The 18,600-nt window shown below is 37.4% G+C and overlaps 1 protein-coding gene and 1 pseudogene across 1 annotated transcript; both read right to left on the minus strand.

The window, feature by feature from the left end:
* Positions 1-5,496: 5,496 nt before the first annotated feature.
* On the minus strand, positions 5,497-7,035 carry LOC122119746 (olfactory receptor 7G2-like). The gene is made up of 2 exons (XM_042693791.1): positions 6,124-7,035; positions 5,497-5,514 (listed from the first exon to the last, which is right to left on the minus strand). Exons 1-2 carry the CDS (start codon positions 7,033-7,035, stop codon positions 5,497-5,499), a joined length of 930 nt encoding a protein of 309 aa, XP_042549725.1.
* Positions 7,036-16,165: 9,130 nt separating this feature from the next.
* LOC122119957 lies at positions 16,166-18,365 on the minus strand (annotated as a pseudogene).
* Positions 18,366-18,600: the final 235 nt, after the last annotated feature.

Consider the following 18,600-nt stretch of genomic DNA (forward strand, 5'->3'; position numbering starts at 1 on the left):
AACATCATCTTATCTGACCTTTTCTGCTTATCTCAGACATATACTAGCTATTGCAAATAAGGGAAACCATGGGACCTATGTTTCTTTGGGCCTGGCTTACTTCACTCAATAAAATCTTTTCCAAGTCTTTTCATTTCCTAACAAATGAGGCAATGTTATTCTTTCTGATGGAGGCATAGAATTCCATTGTGTATATATACCACATTTTCTTTATCCATTCATCTACTGAGGGGCATCTGGGTTAGTTCCATTTCTTAGCTATGGTAAATAATGCTGCAATAAACATAGTTGTGCTGGTAGCTTTAGTATTATCTTGTTTGTGATCATTCAAGTAAATGCCCAAAAGTGGGATTGCTGGGTCATAAGGGAGCTCTATGTGGAGTCTTTTGAGGAACCTCCTTACTACTTTCCAAAGTGGTTGAACAAGTTTACACTCCCACCAACAATGCAGTAGGGTTCCCTTCTGTCGACATCCCCTCCAGCATCTGTTATTATTAGAGCTCTTGATTATAGCCATTCTGACTGTTGTGAGGTGGTATCTCAGTGTTTGCTTTGCATTTCTTTTATGGCTAGAGAGGTTGAGCATTTCTTCATGTGTCTATTGGCTATCCTTCTTTCCTCTTCAGAGAAGTTTCTCTGTAAGTCTTTAGCCCACTTATTTATCAGGCAGTTGTTTCTCTGAGTATTTGTTGTTGGGGGATATAGTTTTTGAGTTCCAAGTATATTTTAAATATGAGACCCTTGTCCATTATATAGCTAGTGAAGATCTTCTCCCAATCCATGGGCTTTCTATTGACCTTGATAGCTATGTTCCTTGCCATGCAGAAGCTCTGCAACTTCATGCAATCCCATTTGTTCAACCTTTCTTGGATTTGTTGTGTTTCTGGGTCTCTATTAAGAAAATTTTGGCCTGTGCCAAGGAGACCTAGGGTTTCTCCTATTCCATCCTGTAATGTTTTCAGGGTGTCTGCTTTGACTCTGAGGTCTTTGATCCATTTGGAGTTGATTCTGGTGCAGGGTGATATATAAGGATCTAGCTTTAGTTTTCTAAAAGTGATTAACCAATTTTGCCAGCCCCATTTACTGAAGAGGCTGTCTTTCCCCCATTCTAGTTTTTTAGCTATAGATGGCTATATGTCTGTGGGTTTATTTCTGGGTTTTCAATTTATTTCTGGGTATTCAATTCTATTCCATTGGTCCAGAGGTCTCTTCTTGTGCCACTACCAAGCTGTTTTGATTTTTATGGCTTTGTAGTAGAGTTTGAAATTTGCATTGATATTCCTCCAGACCTGAACCTTCTGTTAAGGATCGTTTTTGCTATTCGGAGTCTTTTGTTGTTCCATATGAATGTTTGGACTGCCTCTTCTATTTCCTTGAGGAATGAGGTTGGAATATTGATAGGTATCACATTGAATTTGTAGATAGCCTTGGAAAGTATTGTCATTTTCATGATGTTGATCCTTCCAATCCAGGAGCATGAGAGGTTTTTCCACTTTCTAAGTTCTGTTTTGATTTCCTTTTTCAGGTTTTTAAAGTTTTCAGCATAGAGGTTCTTCATTTCTTTGGTTAAGTGAATTCCTTTCTATTCCTCCCCTCCTTTCATCTTATCCTTTTCTTCTCTCCATATCATTTCTTTATACTTACATAATTTTTAAGTGTTTAATCTTTTAAATTTAAATTTTTGTTTTCCATTTTTTCTTGTTTTTTAATCTCTTTCCTATCATTCTTTACAATCTATTTCCCTCTCTGAGAATTAGGACTTGGTTAAATTCACTTTCCTTTTACCTCTCCACATCCCTCTAATCCTTTTTCCCCACATTTCTCCCTAAACCTAATAATTTCTGGTTTGCTGTATCCCTCTTTGCTATTCTTAGTCCATTAATCCATAGTTGTTTGATGTTGAATAGATTGTATCTGTTGAACTAGGTTGTATCTGTAGCCATTTTGACTGTGCAGCTACAGGACTCTGGTTGATGCTTGCCTTAAAATAGTGTTCTAACACAAAACTGGTGTTCCTTTCATACTAAATGGGTAGAACAAGCTGGAGAAAAACAAGAAAAATGGCAAATCCAGGTATCTCAACTTCCACTCATGATAATCAGGTGACAGAACCGATAATGAATGATCCAGAGGAGAGTTCCCAAAAAGCTCTATAAATACTACTGGTAAACATGGAGAATGAAAGATGATTGAAAACCTGCAAAGGACTCAATGTGAGCATGATAGGGAGCAAGAGGAGGCAAACCAAAGATTAATACAGGAATCTCATGAACATGATGAAACTACTCAAAGATTGTTATTAGATTTATTGATGATAGCCATTCTAACTGGGGTGAGGTGGAATCTCAATGTTGTTTTGGTTTGTGTTTCTTTTATGGCCAGAAATGTTGAGCATTTCTTCGTGTATCTATTGGACATCTTTAATTTCTCTTCAGATAAGTCTCTCCTTAAGTCTTTAGTGCTCTTTTTAATGGGGTGGTTGTTTCTTTGGGATTTGCTTTTGGAGATTTTAATTTTTTGAGCTGCCAATACATTTTAATATGAGGCTCTTGTCTGTTGTGTAGCTTGTAAAGATATTCTCCTAGTCTGTGGGTTTTCTATTTATCTTGCTAGCTATTTCCTTTGTCATGCAGAAGCTCTGCAGTCTAATACAATCCCATTTATCCAACTTTGATTTGTTATGTTTCTGGGTCTTTATTAAGGAAGTTCTGACCTGTGCCAAGGAGTCCTAGTGCTTCTCCTATTCTTTCCTGTAATATTTTCAGAATATCTGCTTTTACCTTGAGGTCTTTGATCTATTTGGAATTGATTCTGGTGCAGGGTGATATATAAGGTTCTAACTTCAGTTTTCTACATATGTTTAGCCAATTCTAGTAGGCTGAGATCTGAGGATGGTTGTTCAAAGCTGTCTCAGGTAGACAAGTCCATGAGACTTTCATTTCCAATTAATTCCTAAAGCATCAAACATGGATCTGTGGCTCAAATGGTAGAATACCAGCCTTGAGTGCAAAAGCTCAGGGACAGTGCCCAGGCCTTGATTTCAAGCCTTAGGACTGTCACAAATAAAATCAACAACAACAAAATATACCTCAATAGATAGATATTTTCAGAGAGTGAACTACTGCCTTAATATGTAAAAAAATCAATCTTTTAATAACAGGTTTTAAATTAAAAAATACCTTACAACCACAAGATTTTCATGGCAAATGTCATGTTTTAAATGACACATCCATTGGGTCCAACTAATGAGAAAGGCAATTAGTTTGAACACTTAGGAAAGTAATTTGAAAATACTCAGAGGAAGACAACTACATGTAAAGAGCCAATAATTTCCACTACTTTCTTTTCTCTAGAAAAGGAACATTCAGACAAATTTAATCACACAGTGTAGAATTACTTTAATCAATTTTAATCAGTCCCTGAAAGTAGTAATAGTTTTTTTCTCAACTACCATATATAATATAAAAATCAAAGCAGAATGACCCAAACTCAGAAATGCAAATTACAAGCAAGACATATGTTTGACATTTAAACTTTAACCAAGTAAGAAACTTAAAGAATGTATAGGACTTAAAAAAATGTAGCCCTCACTGGGTTCTGATGGCCCACTGCTATAACCTTACTACTGAAGAAGCTGAGATCTGAGGATCATGGTTGAAAATCATCCTGGGAAGGAAAATTTGTGAGACACTTATCTCCACATAACTGAAAATACTGTGAAGCTTTGGCTCAAATGGGAGAGCACAAAAAGACTCAGGGACAGCACCCAGGCCTGTAGTTCAAGGCCCAGGAAGGGCATTAAAAAATGTAGACCTCATGAATATGACAGATTTGTGGGGCTAAAAAATCCAAATACTCTCTACCAATGTTTGAGGTTACTTGTTCTATTCAGGAGAGAGGCATCCAGTTGTTTCACTAGAGATTCTCATTTCAAGTCCCTAAGGGAGGACATTCAGATCTCTAAATCTGAATGTGACACCTGAATTTGCTCCATTCACTTGGTGATGCTGACGGCAACCATTCCTAGTACAATCCTCCTTATGTCGCACCAGGTCAAGCTCTGATCTATGTTCCAGAATGTTCCTTAACTAAGAGGACCTTGTGAGATACAACTCTATTATTTTGGAATATTTGTGTTTGAGCCCCTTTTGATTGGATCCAACTGACAGGGTTCAACCATTTCACAATGGAGATAATCTAGCTAACCTAATTTAAAGAAGGAGATATTAGTATTAAGCTTAAGGACTAGCCTTACTGCAGAAGGTATTTTTTTATTTATCAATGACTCACTGATAATTGGATGAAAACAATCTAACCTCTCTAATGACACCAAGGGCCTTTCCATGGGTATAATTGACATAGTCTTATTCTTATCTGCACAACTTGTAAGAAACTCATCTCATCCAGGAGATGGTGGCCCCTGCCTGTAATCCTAGCTAATTAAAAGGCTGAGATCTGAGGACTGCAGTTCAAAGCCAGCCTGGACAGGAAAGTCCAGAAAATTCTTATCTCCAGTTAGCCACCGAAAACCGGAAGTGGCCCTGTAACTCAAAGTGATAGAGCACTAGCCTTAAGTGAAAGAAACTCAGGATAGCACCCAACCTCTGAGTTCAAGCCCCAGGAATGATCCAAAGGAAAAAGATCTCATCTTACAGGAGAGAGAAGTCTTTCTTGCCTTCACATGGCATTTCTACCTGTTATGATTTTCTCTCTTCTGAGAATGATCCCCAAAACATCACTAAGATTATCTAAAATACATGACGGATTCAGCAACAAAAGGAAAAAAAATAAAACCTCCAAACAAATCCAATTTAGAAAATCAACCAATTATGCGAGTAAAATTTCTCTAAAGTTGTCGTTCAGTTTCCAGAAAGATGTTTATTTAGTTATTATTTTGTTGACTATTTTAAAATTATTACCTTTCAATAAATCTACAAAGGGGATTCAATTCAATGTGTCAGCTTCTATAGAGTACAATGCATTTTTTGCAGTTTCTGACAGTTCCAGGGCTTGAACTCAGGCCCTGAGTGCTGTCCCTGAGCTTTTTGGGTGCTCTACCACTTGAGCTACAGTTCCACTTCTGGCTTTTTTGGTTGATTTGAATGAAAGCTTCATGGACCTTCTTGCCAGAGCTGGCTTTAAACCACAATCCTCCTATCTCAGCCTCCTAAGCAGATAGGCTTACCAGCACAATGCATTTTGATCAATGTCAATCCTTCTAATAACAAAGGGGATAGATTTTTTTAAGATATTAAAAGGGGAAGTTTTAAAAGGTTCATGAATTAGGTGGAATAGAATAAATGAACTTCTAATGTCCTTCAGCATAGATTAATGATGACTGACAATAATTCACCGTATTGTTCAAATGTAAAAGAGGTTTGTAATACCCCAAGGAAAATGAAATGATAAATTTTTATGATAGCAAATAAGCAAACTACCCTTACCCAATCATTTATATTTTATGTGCATATCTTAAGGTATCATGGTACTGGTTGCTCACACCTGTAATCCTAGCTACTCAGAGGACTGAGATCTGGGGATCACAGTTTGAAGGCAGCCTGGGCAAGAAGGTCTGTGTCTTATGTCCAACTAACCACCAAAGAAAGCATCACCAAAGAAGTGGAGCTGTGGCTCAAGTAGTAGAGTACTAGCCTTGAGCAAAAAAATTATCAGGGGCAGTGCCTAGGCCCAGTACCAGTACTTTACCTTTCCTCTCTCTCTTTATGTGTGTGCATGTTCGTGTACATATATGTGTGCACATGTATATAACATATATATATCATGTACCAGATTAATATTTACAATTTACATTTGCTGATAAAATTCTACATTTATATTAGGAATTACTTACACTGAATAATCCTAACTCAGGTCCTGACTGTATACTTGAGCAATGAAATTGTTCAGAGGATTATCAAACGTCACAGATCCAAAGTAATAGGAAAGGCAGGTGACAACCCAAGATGATGATAAACTTAACTTTAATGGCATATGGACATTTCTGAAGAATACAAGAATTAGAATGAACCACCTTGATTCCTCAGGAATACTGTCACTATCTAATCATAGAAATCTAAGTGCAAAGTCAATTTCACATCACCAAAGAGAAGCCATCCTATCCACAAGTTTCCTGAAGGCTCCCTTCATGTCCCTGTTCCTCAGGCTGTAGATAAAGGGGTTCAGCATTTGAGGGACCACAGTATACATCACTGAAGCCACAGCCATCTTCCTGGGTGAGTCAGCAACAGCAGAGCTGATGTACACCCCCAACCCAGCCCCATAGAACAAGCAGACCACACACAGGTGGGAGCCACAAGTGGAGAAGGCTTTGTGCCATCCTCTCACTGAGGAGAGTTTCAGAACAGAAGAAACAATTTGGGAATAGGAGAAAATGATTCCTGAGAGTGGAATACCACCAAAGAGGAAAGTGGCAGTGTAAGTCAGGACATTATTGACAAGGCTGTTTGAACAGGCCAGCTTGATGACCTGGGCCAGCTCACAGAAGAAGTGAGGGATCTCCATGTCTGTGCAGAAAGATAGATGCAACACCATCAGACTGACAAGGAGGGTGCTCACAACACTTATGAGTGTGGAGAAAAGAATCAGCAGAGCACAGAGGCGTGGGTGCATGATGGCTGTGTAGCTCAGTGGGTGGCAAATGGCCACAAAACGGTCATATGCCATAGCTGCCAGGAGACAGTTTTCCAAGAAAGCAAAATTCCAAACAAAGCAGACCTGGAGGAGACACCCTCCCTGAGTGATGCTCTGGTCCTGTGTGTGGATGTTCACTAGCATCTTGGGGATGGTGGTGGTGCTTAAACAGATGTCAGCCAAGGATAGGTTGGAGAGGAAGAAGTACATGGGGGTGTGGAGGTGGGGGTCAGAGCTGACAGCCAGGATAATGAGCAGATTTCCGAGAACAGTGATCAGATATATAGACAAGAATATGCCGAACATGAGTGGCTGTAGTGATGGCTCGTCTGATAGTCCCAGGAGAAAGAAATGTAAACTGCCTGTATGGTTCTTAGTGTCCATGCTGCTGGTATACCTGATGGAAAAAAATGGAGAGAAATAAAATATATGGTCTCAGTATCCCCTTGTATCATGGTAGAAAGAAGTTATTCATCCCTAATCCAGTCTTAATCTACCTCAATCCTGGGGATAAGAGACAGTAATTTATTCTCTTTTTCTACATTATTTACCAGCATTAATTAGTTGCACAAGGGGAGGTTCATGTTGACACTTTCATCTATGCTCACAATGTAAGCAATCACTCTTTCATTCCCATTACCCCTTTCCCAAACCAATGTTAACCAACTTCATTGTTCCATTTTCACCCAGGCATGTATACATATTGACCAAATTCGCCCACCTTCATTCTCTCCACTCACCCTCTCATTCCCAATTGATTTTGAAAATATATGAATCTTCGTACAAACAACACAAGTTGTCCAAAACATAAATTGATCCTACAAAGGGGCTTCATTATGACACTTACAACATAAAATATGCATATAATATATATTAATACAATTCACACCATCCACATTTTTGTGTCCCAACTCATCCTCCACACCCTTATTTCAGCAATTTTTGGTGCATTTCATTATATTAGTTCCATCTACATATAGCTACATATGCATATAACTATATATACATGTACATATACACACATGTACACATATATACATATTTATAAACTAGTATATATATGCTATATATACTAATTTTATATTGTATATTTCATATATAAATTATATATAAATACATACAATATCTATGATATATGATATAGAAGATATATGATTATATATAAAATATAAAAATATATGTTATATATGGCATAATAGTATATATTAATTATACATACTAGTTTCATAAGTCAATTTATATATGAATGTATATATACATATACATTGTGACAGCTCATAATCAGTTCTTTAGTGATCATTGGACAGTTCTGATATATGTTGAATTTTGAGAAAATATATATTCAGCTGAAATTTTCCCATGTGAATCTTGTGCAAAATGATCCAAATGTTTGGGGTTTGTATTTTTTTACTGCTGTTTTCTCCTTTCCCTTGTCTATCTTTCTTCTGTTCTCTTCACTGAAATAAATTTATTCTATTGAACATCAACTCCCTTTCTCAACTGTGTTCAGCATTGAATATAAAAATAATAAACAAAGTGTGTCTTCCAATCCAAAGTAATCCATGGCTTCTACAGACAGAGGAAAAGGAATTAGAAATGAGGTAAGGGGTAACAAGTTTGGCAAGAAATGTAATTAGTACCTTACTTATGTAACTGTAATCTCTTTGTATATCACTTTGACAAGAAAAAATTAAATAATATAAAAATTTATTGGAAATTCTTTTATTTTAATTTTTAAGTAGTTGTACAAAAAGTTGTCATTCAACAAAGTAGTCTGTGAACACAATACATCTTGATCAGTGTCACCCATTTCATCATTCTCTCCCATCTCAGTAAATCTTTATTTCTTTCAAGGAATGATGGAGGAGAATGATAGAAAGGGTGCTATTGATCAAGATGCATTATTCTCATAACCTGACAAGAAGAATTGCAACCTCTTGGTACAACTATTTAATAATATATTTTTAAAAGAATTTATTTACAAACTTTACTGTGCCTCTGAAACATTGGAAGGTCTTGTAAATTTGAAGATATGTTGATTCATACTACCATACCTATTTAACCAAAGAACTACCTAGGTAAGGTGAGGATGCATTATGGATGTGAATTGGACGGTCATAATGAACACAGATTCAGAGAAAACTGACATTTCTTTGATGTTGACATCGACTCTCTTGGTCGATTTAGATTTATGCATCTAGATTTCACACAAGAGAATTTTTAAATAATCCCTCAGAGCTCTTAATTTAACATTGTAACAATGTTATTTCCTCCTAAACAAAGCCTCTATTCTTCAAAGGCTTCAAAGGTGACCTTATCAACCCAGGAAATAAATTGTAGCAGGTGAATGGCATCTTTATGAGTTAACTTTAGCCAAAGGTTAAAAACTAGGAAACTTACATGTCCTGTCCCTATGGAGATACAACTCATATCCTTTAGTAATTAATTCTAGAATCATCTTGGCAATGATAGCCATGAGATTCTCCACCTAACTTCCTAAGGGAGCTCTTCTAATCTGATTTTTTAAGATATAGTTGTTAAAATGAGAGAAAGAATAAAATGACTGTGAACAAAGAAAACTCTATGTCAATATTCAAAACACAGTTATTTCTAGATAGCACACTTGTGAGAAATTTATAAGATAATTATGATCCTACTAAGAGTTTCTCTGTAGAGCAATCATCTCTCTGTCTCAAGAGCAAAGGAATCCAACCAGCTGCCACATTCAAAGCAGTTTGTTTGGGATTTGGTTCTCTTGGAAAAATTCCACTGACTGCTGGGTAAACATTGCAGCAGCACTTATTAATTGCTGTCATCTTGGACTCAGATATTCTTTTTTGTACATTTTTATTGTAGAAATATTGTACAGAAGGGTTACCGTTACATGAGCAAGGTTATGAGTACATTTCCTATCGAGCATTGTTGCCTCTTCCTTTGTTTTTCCTCTACCATCCCTTCCCTCCTACCTCCAAACCACCCCCAACCCCACCTCCCCTGCCAAAGTTGTAAAGTTCATTTTCAACAGTGTCTTGTATATCTCATTGTTATAAAAATTCTTAAGTTAGTATCTAGTATATATTTTGCATAGGAAAAATCACCAGCTACATGGGAAGAGAGAATGTCTCATTTGTACAATAACACATATATGCTGGATGTGTGTTTGCTTGATACAAGTAATTAATTCTGCAGTGACTTTCTACATGCACATGTCACAATATATTCCTAGAATATATAGAAGTTTTACCCAATTAGTGTTGCAGAAGTTTGGAAAATCCTGTACAGGTGTATCATGATGATATGTGAAAAATCACAAAATTACCCAACACAGTGGAAATTTCATGCTGAGATTTCCTATAAGGTTCTTAAATGTTGTTATGAATATACACAGGGCAGTATCCTTTCATCACAAAGGCAAGAATTGAGGAAAGGGGAACGAATAATAAATTTAATTATTAAAGTATTTACATGCAAGTGGTTTCTAGTCCTACTACTGATGGAGAAAATGAGAAAGATGTCAGGTACTGTAATCCTAGCTGCTTACAAGGATGAGATGTGAGGATCATGGTTCAAAGCCAATCCAGGAAGAAAAATCCATGACATCTCCAATTAACCACCAAAAATCCAGAAGTGGATCTGTGGCTCAAGTGGTAGAGGGCTAGCCTTGAGCACAAAACCTCAGAGATAGTGCCACAGCCTGGCCCCCACAGAAAAGAAGGAAGGAAGGAAGGAAAGATGGAAGGAAGGAAGGAAGGAAGGAAGGAAGGAAGGAAGGAAGGAAGGAAGGAAGGAAGGAAGGAAGGAAGGAAGGAAGGTCATAGTATTCTCTGAGGAGAGGAAGGAAAAAGAAAGAAGGGAGGAAGAGAGAAGAGGGAGGGGAGGAGGGGGGAGGGAGATGGAGGAAAGGAAAGAAGGAAAACAATACTGACATTCACTTGGCGTGCATATAAAGATAGAAACTAAAATCAATTTTATCACAAAAGAAATTGTGTGATGGAGCCCACCTCATCCAGAACCCATAGCACTTCTGGTGACTTGGTGAGTTTCAGGAAGAATGATGCTCAACATCTCCCCTCATTGTGGAAAAGGTTTTCTCCTGAAGTTCAGAGACATGTAGTGTATGTGTCCTGATCCAGAAGGATCATCTCAAGGAGAAGGTACAGGGGTTGTGTTTTTACTGTTAAGTGAGCTGGTTTCAGAGCTATAGCTTACAATCTGTGCATCCCCAGGAGGCACAGATGGAAGAATCACAGTTTCCTAAAGTCTTAATTAGTCCAGATATTCCCCTATCATTCCAATCCCAGGAGTAACTCTATCTAAAACCTGAGAGAGGAGAAGTAAGGGATTTAGGACAGCTGGTTTTGTGACCGAGGAGGCAAAGATTGCATCACTCACCTCCCTCCATTGCTTCTCTTCACCTCCATTTTTCTTTCTACTCTGTTTTATTTGGTGTTAACACACATTTATAGTCAAGGGGGGATAACTTGTGATATTCCCATACACGCATAGTGTGTACATTGAACACACTCAACCCCTCATCCTTCCTTCTCTTCTGCAGCATTTGGTGTGGTTTTATTGTGTTTTATTTACTCATGTATCTCAATGTCAATATCTATCTAATCATAGATATGTGTGCAACATCTTTCTACCTTCTTCCCACTCTCAGTATCAACTCTGCCCTCACTCATTATCATCATCCTCAGCACCACCATCATTGCCATCTTCATCCTTTAGGGTCTGTACTCCACAGATGAGATTACGACGTTTGTTATATCTCACTCAAAGTAATGATCTCCAGATCCATCCATTTTCTTACAAATGACTTAATTTAATTTTTTCCCATTATGGCTGATGATTTGAAGAAGACATTACCCATCACCACTCACAGTAAACTTCCCTCTTGGAGTAACTCATTTTATTTTGTACATTTTGATGAGTTGTGTTTTCATTTTCATTTGATACATGCAATTTTCATTCCAGCCCTTATTTCTTTGGTGTTTTGCCTACTGCTTTAGAAAGCATACAGTTCCATCTCTTTGTGCCTGCGTACTTTGTGTCATTATGCTTGCTGGTGACTTCTCATTTTACTCCTTTGTAGTCTGGTAAAAAAAAATACAAAATTATTTTTAATTTTCTGATTCTTTGTTAAGACCCCTTATGATTTCAAATATGATCAATTTTTTTAAAAAAGGGTTCTGTCAGCTGCTGAGAAAAAGTTATTTTCTGCCACTGTTGGGTAAAATATTCTGCAGATGTTTGTTTGTCCCTCTGATCTATAATTTCAGTTAATTCTGAAGTTTCTTTGCTGACTTAAAAAAGTTGGATCACTAATATATCAGGAAGAATTATGTACTATAGTAGGCCACTCTATTGTCTATCTGAACTTTTATTCTAGTTATAATTGCTTTATGACAGTGAATACACAGATATTAGATACATACATATTTAAAAGTTTGTCAAATTAAGTGACCCTTTTGCCTTATCTGCCTATCTTAAGATACAATGTTAACTACTAGTGGTTGCTTTGAAGTTCCAATTTTGTGAGACATCTTTTTTTCCTCTTTTTCATATTGTCCTGGCCAGGGAATTGAATTTTCCATAGGCAAAACAAAACTCAGTCTTACTGTTTTAATTCAATTCATCAGTCATAATAGACAGAAAAATGTCTATTATGTTGTAGTATCTGAGATGTTTGATCATTTCCTAATCCTTATTGGTTTAGCAGGCCAGCTTTTGTAGCTTATCCAGATACTTTTATTTATTTATTTTTTGCTCTGGGTAAGATACCTTGAATTCTCAAAATATCTTCTGCCATGTTACTGTAGCATTCATGATTTTCTTTCATACTCACTTATAGAAAATTTCTATTCTCTAATTGGGTAAGCTTTGCTGGATACAGTAATCTAGCTCTGCAGGTATTTTCTGTCAGGACTTCTTAAAGCATATCAATCTTGGGTTTTACATTTCTGTTTAGAATTTTACTTGCATTCTGATGGGTTTACTTTGATATATGACTTTACACTTTCAATTTAGAAGCTCATAATATATTTTCCTTGTTCTCTCTGTCCCTCTATCTCTGTCTCTGTGTCTATGTCTGTGTGTGTGTGTGTGTGTGTGTGTGTGTGTGTGTGTGTGTGTGTGTGTGTGTTAATACCAGGGTTGAACTCTGGGCCTCATATCCTTGTTTTGGCTTTTTTGTTCAAGGCTACTCTACCACATGAACCACAGCTCCACTTTTGCATGTTGGTATTTAAATTGAAACAAGAGTATCAGAAACATTTTTGCCTGGGCTGGCTTAGAACTCTGATCCTCTCACCTCAGCCACCTGAGTGGCTAGGATTGCAGGTGTGAGTCACTAGTTCCTGGCTTGCACTTCTAAGTGTAATTATTCTGGCATGCACTACTTTGCATTTTTTTCTAATGCCAAAGGGGAAATCACCATGTTTCATGTGCTTATTTGCATTCTGTATACCTTCTTATGACATGTCTAAATATGTACCATTTGTAAAAATTTCATTCAATCCTGACTGCTATGCATTTGTGGTACAAAGTATGATCTGATTGATGTATAAGTTACGCAATGACTATATCCATGTAATTATCCTATTCATCACCTTGAGTGTGTAGAGTGTACATTATTGCTTTTTGTTTAGAAAAATCCCAAATCTTCTCTTTTACCTATAAATGAGGGGGATGGGAGAGAGTTTGGTCAACTGGAACAATATCCAGTGTTACAGATGGGAGAAATTACTTTTGGTTTCTGGTGTAAATCTGGGTGAAAATAGTTTACAGTAGAAGATCACGCATTTCAAAATACTTAAGTTTTTTGTGTGCCAGTCCTATGGTTTGAACTCAGGGACTGGGCATTGTCCCTGAATTCTTTTCCTCAAGGCTAGTGCTCTACCACTTGAGCCACAGATCCACTTTTGGATTTTTTAATGACTAATTAGTGATGAGTCTCCAATAGACACTATGTTGGAAATGAACTATACAAATTGGGGTGGGGAGGGCTGTTGAGAGGGAGGAAACAAGGAGAAAATGAAGGAAGTGACACTGTTCAAAAAGAAGTGTACTCATTACCTGACTTATGGAACTATAATCCCTTGGTACACTATCTTCTCAATAAAAAAGATAGAAAAGAGATTTAGAATTAGTCCAATGAATTAGGATGATTTTCCAGAAAAAAATTTAAATATTTTAAATATTGTATGTTTTCATATATGCATGACATATGTGGGAGAGAAATATTGCTGGTGTTTATATTGCCTTCATAAGTAATTCATGAGTCAAGGAATTTGCAAGATAAATAGATCACTTGCCTTCATGCATGAGGCCCTGGGATCGATTCCTCAGCATCACATAAGAAAAAAGCCAGAAGTGGCACTGTGGCTTAAGTGGTAGAGCGCTAGCCTTGAGCTGAAGAGCTGAGGGACAGTGCCCAGGCCCAGAGTTCAAGCCCCACGACTGGACACCCCCCCCCCAAAAAAACTATATGATTTATATTGGGAGAATAAAGGAGATGAGCCTCATGGGTGCTTCTGCTTGGGCTGGTTTCAAGTCACAGTCCTCAGATCTCAGCCTCCCTGGTAGCTAGTATTACAGATTTGAACTGCTGTTGCTCAACTCAAAATACTTAAGTTATTATTGTGTTTTCTTTTCTTGTTCAACCACTCTAAAAGCAGTATGGTGGTTCCTCAAAGGACTAAACTTAGAGTTCCCTATGACCCAGCAATCCCACTCCTGGGCATTTACCCAAATGACCACAAACAAGGCCACACTAAAGCTACCAGCAGAACCATATTCATTGCAGAATTATTTACCATAGCTAAGATATGGAATCAATCCAGTTGCCTCTCAGTAGATGAATACATAAAAAAAAATTGGTATAAATACACAATATAAGTCTATGTTTCAATCAGAAAGAATGATATTGCCTCATTCATAAGGAAATGGAAAGAGTTAGAAAAAATTATATTAAGTGAAGCAAGCCATACCCCAAAAAACAGGATTTATGGTGTCTCTCATTTATAATAACTAGAATATATCTAGGATAATCTTAGCAGAGGATCACAATAGCTCAATAGCTATGTGCATATGACCATATAAAATGATGCTTATTGAAATGAACTTCAAGAAATGGAAAGAAGAGGGTTTTTTTCAGTGTACTGTTTGCAGTTCTTTCTTTTTTTCTTTCCTTTTTTCCCTTTGGTTTATTGCCTGTTGTCACTTTTTTTAATCTCTGTACCATTTGCCTTCTATATAAGTTTATTTGATTTGGAAAAGGAAGAGAATCACAGAAATGGTGGGACAAAGGGTGAACAAATGCAACAGTGATACTCACTTAGCATTTTGTTGGAAATGAACTTTATAACTTTGGGGGTAGTAAATGGGAGAAAATGAGGGAGGAGATAAAACTGTTCAAAAAGAAATGTACTCATTGTCTTATGTAACTGTAACCCTTCTGTAAATCACCCTTACAACGTTTTTTAAAAAGAAAAATAAAGTAAAATAGAATTCCCATGCGAAATTCAAACAAAAGTTTGTAATTTCATATGCTATTTAGACAAGGAGATTGCGTTTGGCTGTTTCCATAACTGCATTCCCTAGAGACAGCTCAAAGTCTATCAACCATTATCACCTTCTCTTACCCCCTCCCGCTTCTGAAAACAATTTCAATACTATTTTATTTTTAACAGTATTTTGTTTACACTTAAGTAACATTTCATTCATGTTAGTTAAGTGTAAATAAAATACTTCAGCTGTATTCATCTTTATTTACCCTCTTCATTGGTGCACCCCAATTTCTGCTGGGAAAGGGCACAGGGATTTCCTTGTGTTATTTCACACATGAATATATTACATCATACTCACAATAGCCATCTCTATTATTGCCATCTCTAACTAACCCTATTGTTCAACAGCTTTCAATGAGTTTCCTTAGTCCAAAGGTATAGTATATGTCTATATAATCCACTCGCATATATTTGTTCTGTCTCTAACTTTATAAGACAGAATTTCACATTTCTAAATACATACACATTTAAAAAATATTGGTAAATCCTAGTTACTCAGGAGACCTAATATCTGAGGACTGTGGCTCAAAGCCAGACCAGTAAAGAAAGTTACCACCAGGAAACTGGAAGTGGAACTGTGGCTCAAAGTGATAGAGTTCTAGCCTTGAGTAAAAAAGCTAGTTCAAGGGCAATGCACAAGCCCTGAATTTAAGCCACACAACCAAGCAAAAATGCATTTGAATTGTGTTTAGAAATTTACAATCCTCTCTCAAACAATAAAAAGAAAAAAGAAAAAACTCAGAGACAGACAATATATCACATTGTAAGACAAATTACTCCAGGATATTAAGTATTCTCATCATTATGAAGAATAGGGATTCTAGTTCACCAGAAATATGGTTATTGTCTTTACTTTGAAGATAAAAATCCAAAGTAAAAGTCATCGTATCAGAGAGGTCATCCTACTCATGAATTTTCACAAGGCTTCCTTCATGTCCCTCTTCCTAAGGCTTTAGATAAAAGGGTTCAGCATTTGAGAGACCAAAGAATAAATCACAGAAGCAACTAGAAACAACTGCCATCCTTTTGGAGGAATCAGTCACCACAGAGCTGATATACACCCCCAAACCTGCCCATAGTACAAAGAAACCACAGACAGATGAGACCCACCAGTGGAGAAGGCTTTATACTTTCCCTCTGAAGATGACATTCTCAAGACAGAGGAGACAATATGAAAGTAAGAGAAAATGATTCCAGAGAGAGGAACACCACTGAATATGCAGGATGATGCATATATCAGAAAGTTATCAAGGAACACATTTGAACAGGAGTGCTTGAGGATCTGAGGGAGTTCACAGAAGGTGGGGATGTCCAGGTTTATGCAGAAGGACAGTCGCAGTACCATCAGACTGTGCATGAGAGCATCCGCAATGCTAATCAACAAAGACATCAGAACCAGGAAGACACATAAACAGGGGTCATGATGAACATATACCTCAGAGGTTAAAAGATAGCCAGGTAGTGATTGTAAGCCATCACTGCAAGGAGACAATTTTCCATGCCACCAAAAATTAAGACAAAGCTGATTTAGGTAAGGCAACCTGCATAGGCAATGCTGTAGTCTTGGGTGTGGATGTTCACCAGTAGCTTTAGGATAAGTACTGGAGCTCAAACAGTTGTCACTGAAAGACAAATTGGGCAGAAAGAAGTACATGGTGGGGGGCATGGAGATGGGAGTTGGAGCTGACAGCCAGGATGATGCGCAGGTTGCTCAGGATGGGGACCAGGTAGATGGACAGGAAGAGGTTGAAGATGAGGGACTGTAGCCTCGATTTGCCGTTAGTCACACCAGAAGGAAGTCTGAAACAATTGCTTGGCTTCTACAATCCATGTTTTTTTTCCTTTTTTTCTGTCCCACCAACAATGCAGTAGGGTTCCCTCCTGTCCACATCCCATCCAGCATCTGTTGTTATTAGAGTTCTTGGTCATAGCTATTCTAACTATATTTTTTATTGTAAAGACATGGTTTAGAGGGCCTACAGTTACATGAGCAAGGTAATGACTCCATTTCCTATCGAGCATTGTTACCTCCTCCTTTGTTGTTCCCTTACCATCACTTTCCTCCCCACCTCCAAGCTCCTTCTCCCCACCCCCACCCCTCAAAGTTGTAAAGTTTGTTTTCAACATAGTATCTTGTACATTTCATTGTTACAATGGGTCATCATACGTCCCATGTTTTCTCTTATCTGCAATAACTAGTATATGTCTAGGACAAGCAGAAAGATCAAAAGCTATGTACATATGACCATATAACCTGATGCTAAGTGAAATCATCCCCAAGATAGGGACACAAGAGAGTTTATCTTCCTTGTTGTTCTTTTTAATGTACTATGCAATTTTTTAGCTTTTTGTATGTTTTTCCCCCATGGTATAATGTCTGTTATCATTGTATTTGAATCTGGTGTCCTGCATCTTGTATATATTCTTTTCTAATTTGGGGAGGGGAGGGAAATAACATTGCATGTTATTGATAAACATTTTACCAAACTGAGGGATGAAAAGACAACAAACTGTTTGTACCAGCAGAAGAAGCAATGCTGACAAGTTGTTAGAATACCAATCCTGTGGACATTTTGATCTTTGGATTTGAAGCTTGAAAAAAAGTGTGATGTTAACCCAACCACCTGAAGGTTCATTTCCTATCAAAGCTAACAACAGGAACACCAAACAACCATCTTCTTCTAGAATTGCATATGTGTAAGAAAGAAGGATTGAATATTGGCATCAGGTTTGAAGGCAGGCGATTGAGTCTCAAAGGAGAGAAATGGTCCCTTCTCTTCATTCAGTATATAAGACCAGAGGAGTGAGATCTGAATTATCAGTGCTGAACATGTCTGTGATAGTGTCTGAGCGATAACAGACACTTGATGGAATTGACATGCAGACTTAACCCTGGTCATCTTCTGCACAAACCCTGCTTTCTTCCCCAGCAACATAACTGGCCTTCCTTTTTGCTGCCTTTAACCTAAGGGAATAAGCATGACTTGGATGAAGCAGCTATGGGTTGCTTGGAAAATGCAAAGGGATGGAGTCAATGAACCCCTGGACATGAAGGATCATCTCTGAGAAGAGGAATACTGTTTAATTCCTGGATGGAGGCAGAACCATTTGAGCACATAAGTCATACCTGAGCTCCTTTACCATGTGTATCCCTGGGGATTCAATATCCAGAGGTCCTCATTAGACATGAAGATTTATAATCATCTTGATCCCAGCAGTGTGCCTCCTTAGAGGCCAAGACTATACAGAATGGTGGAATTTTACATGTCTTATTTTCTGAGCCCAGAATCCAGATGTCAACTATTCAAATCCTTCCATCACTTCTGTCTTCTTCATTTCAAATCTCATGTGTTTGGTGTGTATACATTTCATGTATATA

Source organism: Dipodomys spectabilis, unplaced genomic scaffold (assembly GCF_019054845.1).
Source record: "Dipodomys spectabilis isolate Male_0828 unplaced genomic scaffold, ASM1905484v1 ptg000173l, whole genome shotgun sequence".
NCBI classification, from domain to species: Eukaryota; Metazoa; Chordata; class Mammalia; order Rodentia; family Heteromyidae; genus Dipodomys; species Dipodomys spectabilis.

Coding starts and splice junctions, on each gene's coding strand:
- LOC122119746 (XM_042693791.1), bottom strand. CDS start 7,035: ATGGACACTAAGAACCATACAGGCAGTTTACATTTCTTTCTCCTGGGA.